Here is a 16,021-nt window from a genome sequence, read left to right as displayed (position 1 = left end):
GCCACTGTGCACGAATAAAAATAAAATAAATTCACATTCAATTCACAACAAGCTAACTTTGTTATGTCCCATACAAACTAACCAGTAATTTAACGCAACATTTAAATAAAAATAAAAAAATAAAATAATAAAATGGTTGCACAAAAGCAACCATTGATTTACGCTAAGTATTTATTCATTTAGGCAGCCATTAATTTACTTTACTTTTTACTTTACTTGACTGAACCCTTGAAATTCCTTATAAAGACTGTTCAGCATTTTGAACATCAACTAGCGGTTGTGTCTGTCTGCAGTGGTGTGGCGTGAAGTTGTGTGTTGACTGAAGGATATTGATACTGTTGCAAATGAGTACGTAATCTGATTGTTTTTAGCGCTCATTGGTATCTGAGAAAACCCTAGCAGCAGCTCTACTCTGGAGTCTACTTACTTCTCGTCACTGAGTATTTCCTCTAACAATTGTTTGGAGAAAGCTTTGTCATGATGTCTGGTATCTTATTCTTTTTAGTCAGTGCCCACACCTCGTGGTCTTAGGTGACGGTAGATCAACCATTTAATTGATTCTATTGTCTCAGTACTTTTGTTACTCTCCAGCTTCATTCCCAAACTTCAGACTTGGCAGCTAATTCTGAGCCACTTTGTACTCAGGTGCAGTCTAGACTGAGCGGGACATCATCATAACCAGAGGAGTAATCTTCTCAACATGAAAATTTAAATTCTAAAAAGCAAAGTCAGGCACCATCAAATTCAAAGAGTGACTGATATTTTATTGATGATACAATAAACCAAATCTCTGTGAGTTAAAATAATGAAACAGGAAAATATTGTAGTTTTACAGGAATATACAAGGTCTAATTTGCTGGTAAAATTAATATATTAGAAAGGCCCAATTTGGAAAAGACTGTAATGTAACATAATTGAATTCACTGGCCACTAAACTCTATCTAGCCACACTGAGCAGGAACGTGAAGCTTTACCTATGTAACTAAATCCCAGTTAATGCACTGGTACTGTTGACTAAAAGGAGACTAAACACATCACCATTCTTTCTGGAAGAGATATGATATATAACACTCTTTCTGTGGGTTATACATCCATCCCCAACCTTGATAATAGTGAGTTTGATCCTCGTTATGAAAGCAGATGATTATGCATATGGAGCACTGTGAAATTAGCTTCTATTGTTTGATTCTTGCATTTCTCTTTTAAAGTGTGAACTGGCTCAGTGATACGACCAAAAAAAAAAAAAAACTCATGCTAATCCTTACATCCCTCTCTGCCTGCCTCCACCCGTTCCCTTTCTCCCTCCGTCTCTCTTGCTGGATTTCCTCTGTTTTTTTGTCTTGCTGTGGGGGAGACAAAGGGAACAAAAGAATGAGAGGAGACAGTAAGCTTCCCGTCCACTATAGTGGAGTGGTGGAGTGGAGCTCTCAATAGAATGCTGGGCAGACTGGATGGACTGGTGCTATGAGAACTAGGCCAGAGGACTGTTGATAGTACCCCAGAGTCTAGAATCAGAACTGGATTAAATGAAGGATTACTAGAAAAAAAAGAGTGAAAAGAAATATATATATTGCTGAAAGATTAAAGCACAGTTTGTCTACCTTTTGATATTTGCACAACTATCAAAAAGTAAGTTTTAATTCAGCTAAAAAAAATAAACAGGAAACTGTATCCATCAAATGTACACCTGAGAATCATATAATCATTCTATGGGTTCATGTCACTTATTGTTCTTGTCCACATTAATGAAATTCAAACCAAATGGCCTTCTTAATGTATCCTGATCATACTGAATTACCAATATGTTTGTTTTGTAGGAACTTCTGTAGCTGGCCACAAATGTCTTTTTCTGCAGCAGGAGTTGTACTTTCAACATCCCCAAGCATACAAGGGTCCACTAGAGTCCAAGTAACATAAATATTGTCATCAGAGAGTGTTCATAAGGCTCTCTGAAGATATACATTCTCCAAGTGGAATAAAAAGTAGTAGCATGTGTGTGTAGTGCCCACAGTTGTCCACAAGGATGATATTATTCTGTTTGTTTGTTTGTTTTTTAAATAAATACAGCTCACCATTTTGATATTTTAGTTATTTAACGTATAGACTCATGCAAAGTCTTGTCAGTCTCGTGCATTTTTTAGAACTTGTCTGTAGATGACACCACGGTCTAAATCCTACTTAACTTGGATTTTTTTTGAGTGATTTTCCAGCATGCAAAGAAAAAGAAGTCAATGGAGGAATCATCAGATTGATGATAAAAAATAAAGCTCAAACTCTACAGCCCTGAACTTAAAATGTCCAAGAAGGCAAATGTCTACTTTAATTGCATTGAAGATTAAACAGTTTTTATGCTTGGTGATTTCACTATGAGTAAGTGCAGTGTAGCTGACTCCCCGCATGCTCTATCCAGGCAGCACTGTCGCCAAACTGAGTATTTCCAGTAGCCAGAATGCATTTGAACTGGAATGCACTGCGTGTAAGGACGGGAAATTCGGATCATGACCCCAGACGTTGACTTCTAACTCACTGTTTCAATTGCAGCAATTTACTCTGTGTTTAGAAACTCAAAAAGTGATGAGTCCTTGCAAAGATCAGGAGAACTGGCATTATCTCTCCATCCATTTTCCTCCACTAATCCAATCGACGGCCATGAATCTTGCCCTATCAGCTTGGCTAGGCTCTAGTTAAAAAGTGGGTTTCACCATGGACAGGCTAATTAAAAGTATTTCACTTCATAGTATCAATGCACTAAGGCTTTTCTTTTTTGTGTTTTCATGTTCTACCTATGCCTGCGTGGATATTTTCTAGGTGCACTGGCTTTCCTGAGCAGTCCAAATTAAGCAGGTTAAGTTGACAGATGATCCTAAATTAGTTTTGTTGTTTGTTTGGACTGTTGAGCAGCTACAACCCTTTATGTGACAAGAACCGGACAACTTTCCTGTCCCAAAACTTCAGCAACTGGTCCCTTCAGTACTCAAATTTCTACAGACTGTTGTTAAAAGAAGAAAGAATGCTATGCTGTGGTAAACATGGCCATGTACGCACTTTTGGGAAACACTGAAAACATTTGTTTTCTGTGTTCTATTGTGAATAAAATGTTGGTTTATGAGGTTTGCAAACTTGTTTTTACATTTTACACAGTGTCCCAACTTCTTGTAATTTGTATTGTATTAAGAACATACACTTTTGAAGCTCAGACTGGATACTTATATATATGCTTTCGCAACACACATTTACTGTAAAAAGGATTTTTTTAACAAAGGAAAAACACCCAAAACAACTGCTTACCCTGTCCACCACTAACAGTGCTTTCTGATAACTACTAGATGTTCCATGACAATCAGTATAACATGGAAACAGGGATACCGCTAATTAATTAATTGTCACCACTAATTAACTCAAAGCAGATGAACCTTGTTATTCAAAACTGCTAAGGATGGAGAAAAAGGAAAGAAAATAAAACCAATCAATTAAAAAAACATGCAGTTGTTCTTTGAACGTTAATCACCATTAATTTAAAGAAAGCTACACTTTTGTGATTTGGCTTCAACATTTTGCGGTCACATTCATCATCCTGTTCTGTAAGTCCAAAAACAACTGATTGTTTAGCTTCATGAGCAAAATAGACAGATGCAGAAACTGTTGTATGACAGTGATTAGTTAGTTATCACTAAGCTATTTTCAAAGGGTTTCTATTATAATGAATGGTTTTGCTTAGAGTGCAAGTCCACTCTCGATAGAACATGAAATCCAGGCAGCAGCTCAGCAGTCTAACCACATTCGGTTTTGCTACATCCACAAAAAAAGAAGCAATAAAGGAAAAAGGAAGGAAGGGAGGCTATAAAGGAAGAGAGAAAGACAAAGTGTCGAGGTGAAGTGGAGCTTGAAATTTCTGTTATGATATTCTATAAAAGGAACACAAAACCATTCTAATTACATGATTATGCACACGCTCAGCTGATACATGGCCGATCCAATGTCTTTAGAATTTGACCCATTTTTAAACAACTGACTAACATGAGAGGAAGACGGCTGGGATAAAGTTTAGTGGTGCTATGTTTACAATAAATGGATGGCTGTTGTGTCTGTGTACGTGAGCAAGAGGTAATCATGCATGCCCTGTTGATGTTTTTGTGACACAGGAAGTGGTGATGTAACAGTATACAATCCCAGAGCTTTTTCGCACACTCACTGTCTCCCACTGTCTGTGTCTCCCACACTCTGATGTATTTGCCCCTCGGCCACAGTGATGTTCCAAGTCCCACAATCATCTGAGAGCAGTGGTTATGGTCGCGGTCTTTTAGCTCTCTGGTTGAGACAAACATACACGCAACGACATATTTAGGGAGCAAGAAGCTGTGCAGGCCCAGGGAATTTCAATCTCCTTAAATGCAAAAGTCCACACATGTGTCACTGACCCTGTTTTTGTAAGAATATTTAAAATCTTAGCCTCATAGGTTTTAAGTGTCAACTAAAGAAAAGTACCAATTGTGTAATCACTGGTTTTGTGTGTGTGCAGGCAGCACGGTGGCACGGTGGTTGGCACTGTTGCCGCACAGCAAAAAGGTCCTGAGTTCAATTCCACCATCAGGGGTCTTTCTGTGTGGAGTTTGTGTGGGTTCCTCCGGGTACTCCGGCTGTCTTTGGACAGCATTCCTCCCGCTGTCCAAAGACATGCAGCTTGTGGGTTAATTGGATAATCCAAATTGCCACTAGGTGTGAATGGCTTTCTGTCCCTGTGTGTTGGCCCTGCCACAGACTGGCGACCTGTCCAGGGTGTACCCCACCTCTCGCCCTATGACAGCTGGGTTAGGCTGACCCTGAAAAGGATAAGCGGAAGCGAATGGATGGATGGTTTTGTGTGCTTTTTTTCAAGAAAGATGCCTATTATGCAAAATCTTGATGCTATTTTTGAGTATCCAGTAAATCCAGTGTCAAATTACTTTAGCTGTTGGCTCACCTGATACCTTTCTATGAATTCAATCGTTTTTATTTGTTATTTAGCTAGACTAGCTGTTTAGCCTGTTGTGTCTGACTTAATCAATGTCATATCTTTTGTCACTGATGCCTTCTGGCTCGGTCCTGAAAGTCTGGGTCCCGCTCTCCCCACGTTTCACATGGAAGGGCCTGTATTTGTATAGCGCTTTTCTAGTCCCTAAGGACCCCAAAGCGCTTTACACAACCTGTCATCCACCCATTCACACACACATTCACACACTGTATAAAAAAGCAATTTAGACTACGATTCATGTTTAGCCATATATTTGTATAGCATTTAATTCCATGCACCTTAAATCCATAGCAAAATTAGAATCAACAATTAAAACAGCATGCATGTCTTTGGATTGCGGGAAGAAGCTGGAGTACCCAAAGAGAACCAACACAGGAATGCTGAAAACATGTAAATGCCACACAGAATGGCCTCGAGACCAAACCCAAAGCCTCCATGCTGCCATCTGAATATTCAGTGCCACTATCCCACAGAGACAGTCTTCATTTAATCTGGAAGCTACTGATCATACCTCATACCTCACAGCAGCATACAGTGTGTGTCCTGCATTTTAAGAAGCTGAAAGCAATCACACGCATCCTTACTCAGTCTTCATACAGTAACTTACCACCAAATTTTTATTGGATTGAAATTGCACAAATATGCTAATAAAGTGAAGGATTCCCCTCGTGTGTATGTATGAGTGTGTGTGCGAGGAGGAGGGCATCGCTTTGGTTTATCTTCCAGCCACACTATTTAAGCTCCTGCAAAGGGAGGGTGCAGGGTTACTGTGTGTGTGTGTGTGTGTGTGTGTGTGTGTGTGTGTGTGTGTGTGCGCGCGTGCGTGTGTGTGTAGAGGGTAGAGGGAGTAGCTTTCAGTACCAAGGGGAAATGGTACTGTGATTTCAGACCAAATTAAGCCACATCAAACAGGCCAGATCAAAGAGTATACAGGCCTTACTGTCTGTGCCAGGCTGACATCACGACAGGATACCCCACCCCCCAGAAACACACAAAAACATCCACTTCCTCCTTCTTTCCTTCACTTTCATTTTTTCATTATCCCCTCCATTTCCTCGAGTTTCTATTTTACACTGGCAGATTTCTCATATTTCACTGTTCCTGTAAAGACATTTTTGACCTCATGCTGATATAAATACACCCGCCAACCCCCGGCACGCACAATTTGCAAGCATTTAACAGGGTTATAGGTTAACCTGGATCAAGTATAATGTAATATGTGCTGGGGGTGTGTGATAGAGGAATCATCGAGTCTTAAGAAGTGCTAGGAGGATGGGGGAGTAGCATCCATTAAGACACCGTTTCAGCTTTGAATTGTGTTAACGATCTTGGCTGTTCTAGTCAGACCCTTTGATGCTGCCTGATGCCAGTGGCTGTCAAGTCTTCTCTATATGTGTGTGTGCGCATTTGTGTGTGTCTGTGTGTTGGATAGATGGATTAGATGGCTGCATGAGGAGGAGAGGGGGTTGATGATGAAGGACGGGGTGAAGCGGGGGTGAAAAAGGGATTGGGGGATGCAGAGTACCAATGGAGGAGAGAATGGAATTGGTGTGTGTACATGTTTAGATATCTTTGTGAGGACAGAAAAATGTCATGCTACTATACTTGTGGGGCCTAACAGTCACTTATGGGGACAAAATGCCGTCTGCACGAGTTTGAAGGCATTTTTCAGGCTCAAAATGCAGTTTTAGTATCAAGGTTACAATTAGGTTATGGTTAGGTTTAGGCTGAGGGTTAGGATTCAGATTAGGCATTCATTTTTGATGGCAAGGGTTAAGGTAAACAGCCAGCGAAAGCATTATGTCAATGAGATGTCCTCACTAAGATATGAAAACGTATGTGTGTGTGTCTGTATGGTTTTAACTTGAAAAATGTAGAGCTAAAGGACATCAAAGCATATGAAATGAAAAAGTCTGTAGTGAATTTACAACAAAGACACTTTTCTGTTATCAGAATATTTGTTTATTTTTAATTCATATTGAACATTATTGGTATCAATTTAAACACACGCATGCACAGAAACATATATAAGCAAAATGCAATGCAAAGTCTCAAAAGTAAAACTTTTTTTATTCTTCAAAAGCAACTCTTCATGTTAGAATATTATTACTACATCATTATCTTCCCACCCCATATGGAAAAGAAATAGTAAAAACTTATATGTGATTACTCATGAAAGTGGCCACTTTCTCATTACTTTCATATATTGTTTTAGTAAGTATCCAAAACATACAAGTTTCATTATATAATTTTTCAAGGGCTCTTATATCTGTTTTCACTCTTGTATGCTTTTCATACAAGTTTCACACAAGACAGATACAAACTAAGATTTATATTAAATCTTTTCCATATGGGACTTCATGTATCTTTTTTCTTCTGGCATCCTTTTTAACACGTGTATTTTGGTTTGGTAACACATATATGCAGTAAACTTTTGTCATTAAATGATATTTTTCCATTTTAATGTGGATCCCTTTCTTTGTGTTGTCAGTGCTCCTATCCTGTGTGGGAGGACTTCAGCGCCAAGGCCACCAAGCTGCATTCCCAACTCCGGTATGCTCCACTGCACAACACACCACTGCACAGTCGACAGCTTTTGAATTATGAAAATATTAAGAGAATATTTAATGCCAGTTTCAAAACAAGACAGATTAAAGTCGAGAGAATTTGGGATTTTTTTTTTTACCTTCAGTATTTAGGCCTTTAGACTTCATTTAAAGGCATAGACTAAATATGAGAATGCAGTAGCCTGAAAAGTGGGCCTAATATAGGGCATTAAACCAGTTAATATGGGAGTGGATAACTGGGTGTTACAGTTTTAACACACTCTGAGATTTCTTGTAGGACAGTCCTAGCAAAAACTGTGGAAAGGTATATGAGTCCCACATCACAGACATGACTTTTCCACTTGCTTTTGTTCGCAACGCTGTTTCCTTCAAAATATTCACATTCAGTTTTTTCAGACATGCCCACTGTCGCATCCAAAAGATGAATCAGAAATGACAATGAATGAAATTAAAGTGTTCATCTATTTGATATTTTAGTTGTTAAAATGTTTTTATTAGTGAGAGGCCTTAGAGAAATCTTGTACCCTTTTCATTTAAATCCAAACCTCACTTAAAATGAGTTGAGGAAGTTAAGGCTTTAAAACTGACACAGCAGCAGGTATTGTTGGTACAGCTCCATTTTTATATACAGTTTTAAATATAGTCTATGTATAAATTCCATAATACCATAATATCCTAATATCATGTGAAGTCAGGCTGAAGTTTTGTCAAAATGCTTTTTTTCTGTCCATAGAACCACTGTGTTGGCTGCCGTGGCCTTCCTTGATGCCTTTCAGAAGGTGGCAGACATGGCTACCAACACCAGAGGTAGGATAACAACGTGTGTCTGCGGGTTTGTAAGAAAGAAACAGCGACTTGCTCAGAGAACTGTAGGCTCTGTGTCTTCTGTTGTTGCTTTTCTGAAATGCCCTCCACATTGCAGAACTATCAAGAGTATTATTATGTTGTTGAGATATTATCAACCAGCCTTCTAAAGAGCCATCTTACTCATGAAAGTGTTTCCAGTGTCCTCGAGGTAAACTTTGTCCCAAACTTCAAAACAAGTTTACTGCTGTTTACAGAGACAAAAACATGATGGAAGTACCTCAGAGAGGTCAATCAAATCTATTTTTGTAGCAGGATGCATTTTATCAGGCATCCCAATGCAATGGGAAACACCTTTTAAACACTGAGGCAACAGGGGACAAAAAATACGTGCATCAGGATTTTATTGCTGGGAAAGAAAAGAAATGGAAAGTATTGGTTATTATTTTTATTCCATGGAGTCTTTTTGAGACACACAAAAATAGTCCTTCATTCTTTCTTGTCAAAGTACTGTAAGAGTTTTTGAGTTATTGAGAAAGTTCTCACAGAGGTAATGTTTGAACATCAGCAACCTGCAGAATAGTTACAGTCCCCAGTACTCCAACTACTGTATCGGAGGAATAACTAAGATTTTTTCCGTATTTTCATATTGGTCATGGTGAATACACATAAAAGCCAGCATCAAGCGTCAGCATCAGTAAACCAACATGTTAATGCTGATTGGTGAGTGAGTAAAGTGTGAGTAATGCCAAATGCAGGGTGCAGAAAAACAGACCAAAATGACTAAAACTCATATCTATAAATGAAAGTGATAAGTTGTTTTTGCGTCAAATGAATCAAGTCGGTCATGTAATAGGTGTGAAATCTTCATAATTCATGAATGACACAACAGTAAGCTCAGTGTGAAGTAGGAAGTAGCTCCAGAAGTATAGCCTCAGATTGTTTTTGTACCCAATGATTTTGGAAGGTGTAGCAAAAAAATGTATTTTAGGGTGAGAAATGCTTGTAAAGCTCACTGGGTGATTGTTGCTGACAGAGGTGCAGAATGATAGTGAAGTTCTCACTTTATGTAGCAAATAAACAGCTTGAATTGTGTGCAATGCGACTACTGCACTTTAAACTTTGTCTAATTGTCATTTTTGCTACAATTCCATGGATCATGTTTCCTAAGAAGAGCTTACAAAAAATGTGCACATTATACACAGCCGGTAAAACCTGTGGGTAATGTGCCAAACAATTGTAACTTTAAACAGCTGTTTGGTTGCTTTCTAGCAAGTTGATTCACATCTTAAATTCCTAAAATGCCCATGATTAATGTTGTTACATTTTTTTTTTCTGCATGGTACTCAGCCAAAAATTCAACTGAGTTTATAGACTTATGGGCTATGGATTGTTTTCTTGTGTGTTTGGCTTGACACTCTTGACACACTTGATATTCTGTGCGTAGGCTTAAAGCTTGGCACAAGTTTTAAGAGAGTGTGGGATGAGAGCTAAGAAGGTCAGACAAACATTCATCGCCCACCGGCAACCACGTGAATAGTACGGTACCACTGAGGAAAGTGAGGAAGATGACCGAGACCGTAATACAGGGAATTTCTCCATCCATGTAGCTTATTAGGTGCAGCTGCCAGACAGTGTATGTGGTGTGTGTCTGCAGCCCCAGGTGGGCTCCTATAGCAGAGGATACAGGAAGATCATGCTGCTTTTACAGGCCAGACAGGAAGTCACCATGCTTTGTCAGCTCATTATATGTGCCACACACACACACACACACACACACACACACAATGACAAAAACTAAGAAAACTGTTTATCTTACCTAATGTGGCCACTTTTAATTTTGTTAGGAGAAAATAATGAATATAGATGACCCCAGGAGAAAACATAGATCGAGACTGAAAAATTCATTACCTGGCGTTTGTGACTTTTCCCACTTACATATAAAAATAGAGCGTGGCTTTGTTTTAAAGCCACCCTGTTAGCATTTACAGATGCACACATTTCTGTGTTAGTCTTCCTCTCCAAATCCTCATCTAACCCCTAATAAGAAAGAAAATATAGACTATCTACCAAAACACATACTTTTTAGTTATTTGTGTTTATCAGGTATTAACAGCAGACTGTGTCCAGACATATTATTTACTCATAGAGGTTTCAGCTAGATGCTAGTGTGAGCAGACTCTGTAGCACACAGATATCAGATAGCTGATAGCTATCCCCTTCTAGTGTTAGCATGCTAACATTAGCTATACACACTGAACGCAAACGATAGTGGACACTTTTGTGACCAGGCTAAATCACAGAGAGTGAACTCTTTGTATTTTACCAATCAGCAGGTCAAACAAATAGTGAAAGACGTGATTTTAGTCAGTTTGATCACCTTGACCGAACTTGATTTTCAACATAAAAAATGTAAAATTAAATAAAAAGTATATAAAAATATCCTCTAATAACACTAGAAATGACTTGTCTGTAAAGGGTTAATCTTGAGAGAAACATACATCAAATATCATGTCAGTACAAATAATAAAATACTTTTGAATAATACATGTCAGCTTCATTAGTTAGATAAGTTGGGGATCCTTCTCTGAGGGGCATGTACAGCAGCGGTGAAGGGTTTGGGGACATTTTGAAACGTCCCTGTTTTTGGAAGAAAGATGAGAATAAATTGATCATTAATCAGAAATCTTTTATGAGGGACTGCGTAGAAAAATGTACAGAGTTGTGTGTTTCAGTGGCACAACGTGTTCCCTGATGGAATATTTAAAGGCTAATTCATCATTAGAAAACTTTTTAAATCGTGCTGACTCAGCAGAAAACCCTTTTGTTAATTAAATAAGGCTGCTGAGTCTCTGAAACATCAGCCTTCAACTACAGGCAGAAACGGCCAGTGAACAACTGTGTGTACAACTCCAGTCACAGAAAAATCAAAAGTAAATTTGATCTGAATAGAAAAAAACCCAGGAACAAATCTTGAGAGTTCCTGGTTTGACATCTCACAAGTCCTCAACTGGAGGCTTCATTAAGCTGTAAATGTAACAGCCGCATTGTGCTGGTCTGGGTAGGGAGTCCTGCACGCTGTCGCATGAAAATTTCAACTTGTTTTCGAAATGAACTGCCACATAAGGCTTTTCTTTCTTCTGTTTCTAAGAACTAAAATAGTTCACGGCAAGTTTCACAAGATGGTGAACGATAACATGAATCATTAGCTGTCAAGACTTTGAGAAATATTCCATGAATAATAGGAGCCTGTTTTTTTTTTCACTTGATAACATTTTGCAGCGTTTCAGTTCACTTAAAATTTGTTTGACAGCCGTAATGAAAACATTCCCAATCCAGCCTTCCAAATGGGACTGTCAGTACTAGAGCAGAGCACAGGATCATCAGTACCCTTTGGGCTTGATTCATACACACTGTAATAAGTAGCACATTGATATAGCAAGTGGCAGGGAGACAGAGAGCATCATTATTGGTGCCGTCTCCTGCCTGCATCCATTTAACAAATCTATTATAGAACATCACACACTGAGAAAGAGACGCATCTGTATCGCAGTCTGACAAATGGACTCTAACAGGAATGACTCATCAGTATAGAAAGTAGAAAGAGCCTCTGATGAACAGTCTGGATCTTTGTGACAGGACCATTTATGTTATATTTCAGTGCGCGTGTGTGTGTGTGTGTGTGTGTGTGTGTGTGTGTGTGTGTGTGTGTGTGAAAGACATTTAACAAGTGGGTGAAATCCAGCAGTAGGAAGTGAACAATTATTTGTGAATTCCCTGGTGTGGGAGTGCACTTTCAGATGTGCTCTCCACCCCTGTCTTATGGCCCAAACATTCACTTTCCGCAGCGCCCCTGAGGGAAAACTGTGTTTTACATGCGAGTGTGTTTGTGTGTGTGTTTATACAAAGAGATTAACTGAAGGTTTTCCCAGCAAAACCTATTCCTTTTGTTGTTTTGGCTTTTGTTTAAGTTACAGAGTGGGCTTTTGTAGTTTTTTTTCTTAGTTCACTGGCAAACTCAAAACTTTGAGTGGGTAACATGGGCTCAAAGTTTTAATGCTGGAAAATATATAAAGATATTTTTCAGATGATGGAAATTATCTACAGTAACAGTTTCTACTGTCAATAAAATCTGTATAAAATTGTTGATATGCAGATTCACACCCGTTTGTTTGAATTCTTTTACTGATAATATCTGCCCACTTCTGTCACCACCCTCATATAAAGATGCAAATACAGCGATAATATTTCATGTTTCTTTTTGCAGCATGACATGAGAATTTGACAACTTGTAGAATATTTGTATTATATATTTGTTTATTTTATTTAACCTGTTGTTCTTGAAGAGATCTGGGCTGTGGCTGGAATATTCTATTTATATCATGTGTGGCAAACTTAATATTTTGTTCCATAGCGTTTATTACAGCCATTACAGCCACCTCTTTCATTTCCTGACAGAGGTGGCTGTAAATGAGACAGGATGTCATGATAATCGTAAGTCCCAAAAAAGCCTTTTGTGACTTGTCATCATGTATGAGATTTGTTGTTTTACTCATGTGTTTTATTCATGCAATATTGATGATGATGAAGATGATGATGTTAATGATGCTGAGGCATCTGTATCCACACACACCCTCCCTCATATCTGTCCTCTCTCTGCAATCACAGCAGTAAAACCTGGGTCAGTCCCAGGACTCTCACTATGCATATTTGGCACTGTGTGCAGCAATAAAGTGCCCTGTGTGTGTGTGTGTGTGTGTGTGTGTGTGTGTGTGTGTGTGTGTGTGTGTGTGTGTGTGTGTGTGTGTGTGACAGAGAGAGAAAGGGAAAAAGAGAGGAAGATGATGATCTGATGGTACAGAATGCCTGGTGGTTCTATTGCCAGGCTCCCTGCCTGCACCCAGATACGTAATGAATATCATAAATCTTTTTAATGCACACCAACACTTGTGTGCACACAATCATGCATATGCCAAGAGCCAAATTTCTCTGTTATTCTTCCGACTTGTACAGTTGCAGTTGGTGGATAAATGAAGAGATTGTGATTTAGAATATATATGATTGGATTTAGAAATACAATATGCCCACAGAACGCAAAAAGTTTTGCACTCTTTATATAGAATATGAACAACAGTGTGTGCAAACAGCAATTTTCATTGTGTTTTTATTGAGCAGTAGCATGTGTCCTACCTCCTGCATATCCATCCAGCACTCGGGTGATACCCTCGCCTAAACCACATAGAATTATTCCAAAAGTGAGAACATGGTTAATGGAGTGTGAGAAAGGACACCTTCAAACAATGTCCTGATATCATCAACTTGTGTTCTGGGAATACAAACACACCGAGAAAATCCAAATAAGCTTACGGTTCTCCTGAAGTTTGTGCACTTTGATGTCTATTATATCGCTGTTCAGTGACTAAAGTCATCAGACAAACCTAAGCACTGTAAACTAGATGGAAACAGAAGAACCTCGGTTGCATGTGTTGGCTCTCAGTTGGTGTAAAACATCATCCAGTGTGGATTGAATGCATACAGTGGCATTACACTGGAACTTTATAGTTTCATGATTTTCTAAAATAAATACGAAAGGAGAAACAAAAGTCAGGTTTATCACAACTGCAGATGGTCGAGAGGAGAGAAAACATGCTGGAAAACTAATTTCTAATGTGTTTATCTGTGTCAGTAAATCCAGAGGAAGTGAGCTGGAGGTCAGGAAGTAATGAAGTTTATGGGAAATGTGGCCTTGATTTTCAGAAAGACTAGCACTATATACCAACAATATGACATGGAGGCTGCCAATTATCCTGGCTGTGGTCTTACATGTTTACAGTAATTTTAACAAGGTAAGGTTTTTAATTGGAGCAGGGTTTATTGGTGCTTAAAAAGTGCTACACACAGCACATTTAAAAGGAGACAAAAAGAAGAAGAATGCATGTGCTGCAAATAAAGAATCTTAGATTCAAAGCACAGTGATGCAGTGTGAAGAGATGAAAGATAATTGGTTAAGGAAATGATAGAAACAGTAAAGGATTGTTCTGACCTCAGAGCAATGGAGTTATCACTGCATGAAAACACAGAGGTCCATGCTTGAGAGAGTCGAGTATAGAAAGCAATAAAGGCAGAGAATGGACAGAGGGCTGCTCTGGAGAAATGTGAGGCGGTCTTCAGTGACAGGCCTGTGCTGTCATTATAAATATGACCAAGCTCAGCTAAGACAGTGGCTGAACTTCAGCTTTACCCAGCACTGGTTTTATGTACGTGCGCATCACGTGCTGGGCACAGGCCACAAAGTGCCAGAGTGGCACCAAAACAATATCAGAGCCTGCTGGCGAGTGCAAGAGAACAGTTTTACATTGTGTTACACGGCTGCCATCTTTGAGCTCTGAATCCTGGACTCCATCACCCTCACAGTCTTTATTGTACTCGTGCAAAATCTTATCTTTTACTATAATCATTATTGTGTATATATTTCATATAAATACATACATGATATAACTTCTGTTATTCTTAAATATGGCAACATGTTGCCATTCAGCAATTAAAGATGACGACTTTCTCCAACACCCTTTACACACAATGTCTAACTATTCAGTGGTGCTCGTTTGTAAAGTAGGCTGCTGGAGATGGGCAGGTAAAAATCATATCATATTGTTTCCTTTGGCACCAATGCAGCTAAAATGTAAACATTACGTGAGGATATCTTAACAATAATTTACATGCAGATGCGATGTTACCACAGTAATTAATCAGGCATTTCATCTGCTAATGAGTAACTTTTACTGATATGGAGTCAATTTGTTGTTTTAAGTTGACTATTTACGTTTTTTGTTCTTTACTCTCCTGATGGGATTTACTGAGCTGACTGTCTAAAGAGTCATTCATGTGTGAGGGGGTGGAGATTCATATGTAAGAAACTGGCCTACTGAGACATTTTATTGCAGAAGCGCTATGAATGAAAAACTATGTGCTGCATAATAAAGGAACAGTGTTTATGTCTGTGGGTGTGTGTGGTGGTGGTGATGGTTTTATTGCGGGGGTTAATATTTTTTTATTAATCTCTTAGTAAAAGTATTCAGCACATTCTAGCTGGCAGGGTTCTCCATGCTGGCGTCAGTGACACTCCCTGTGTGTGGGGGGGAGACGTAACCTGCAGATGTGGGGCCACTTAAGTTAATACAGCTACTCAAACGCACACATGCAACTCAGCAAGAGCGGTTTCCCTTATTCAGCTTGGAGCATGGCACCTCCTCCAAGGACCACCTGCTGTTTAATACAAGTGCACAGAGATAAATCCTCTCCTCACACACACACACACACACACACACACACACACACACACACACACACACACACACACACACACACACACACACACACTTTTACCTCTACATATGCAGTTCTGATATGCATATATATTAGCTCCTGGGCATGAGTGTAAACATATGTATATTATACCAGTCATGAGCACACAGACATACACAGTGGAAAGAGTATGTTAGTTGTACTCTGCGCTCCAGATACTTTTGATTTTTCATTTCAGTTGCTCGATATTTTTACATTTATAACTCTGGTGCGTGATGCATTCGTGTCTACCCATTTTCTGTCTCTGACTCTAACGTGGATCTACCCTCTCTCT

The 16,021-nt window shown here is 39.0% G+C and overlaps 1 protein-coding gene across 3 annotated transcripts in view; it reads left to right on the top strand.

Moving 5' to 3' along the window:
• The window catches only part of LOC146582770 (protein MTSS 2-like), a 78,458-nt gene that overhangs the window by 12,790 nt on the left and 49,647 nt on the right, over nucleotides 1–16,021 (top strand). For all 3 annotated transcript variants that reach the window (XM_085288714.1, XM_085288629.1, XM_085288805.1), the window contains exons 2-3: nucleotides 7,503–7,564; nucleotides 8,312–8,385. In XM_085288714.1, coding sequence (XP_085144840.1) covers nucleotides 7,503–7,564; nucleotides 8,312–8,385 — 136 coding nt within the window. The remainder of the gene's footprint in view (nucleotides 1–7,502; nucleotides 7,565–8,311; nucleotides 8,386–16,021) is intronic.

The sequence above is a fragment of the Mchenga conophoros genome, linkage group LG1 (assembly GCF_057382185.1).
Source record: "Mchenga conophoros isolate Kocher_MC1m ecotype Shallow Benthic linkage group LG1, M_conophoros_male_GT1.1, whole genome shotgun sequence".
Taxonomy (NCBI): Eukaryota; Metazoa; Chordata; class Actinopteri; order Cichliformes; family Cichlidae; genus Mchenga; species Mchenga conophoros.
Note: the sequence above shows the minus strand (reverse complement) of the source record. Positions and strands in the feature narration are given on the sequence as shown.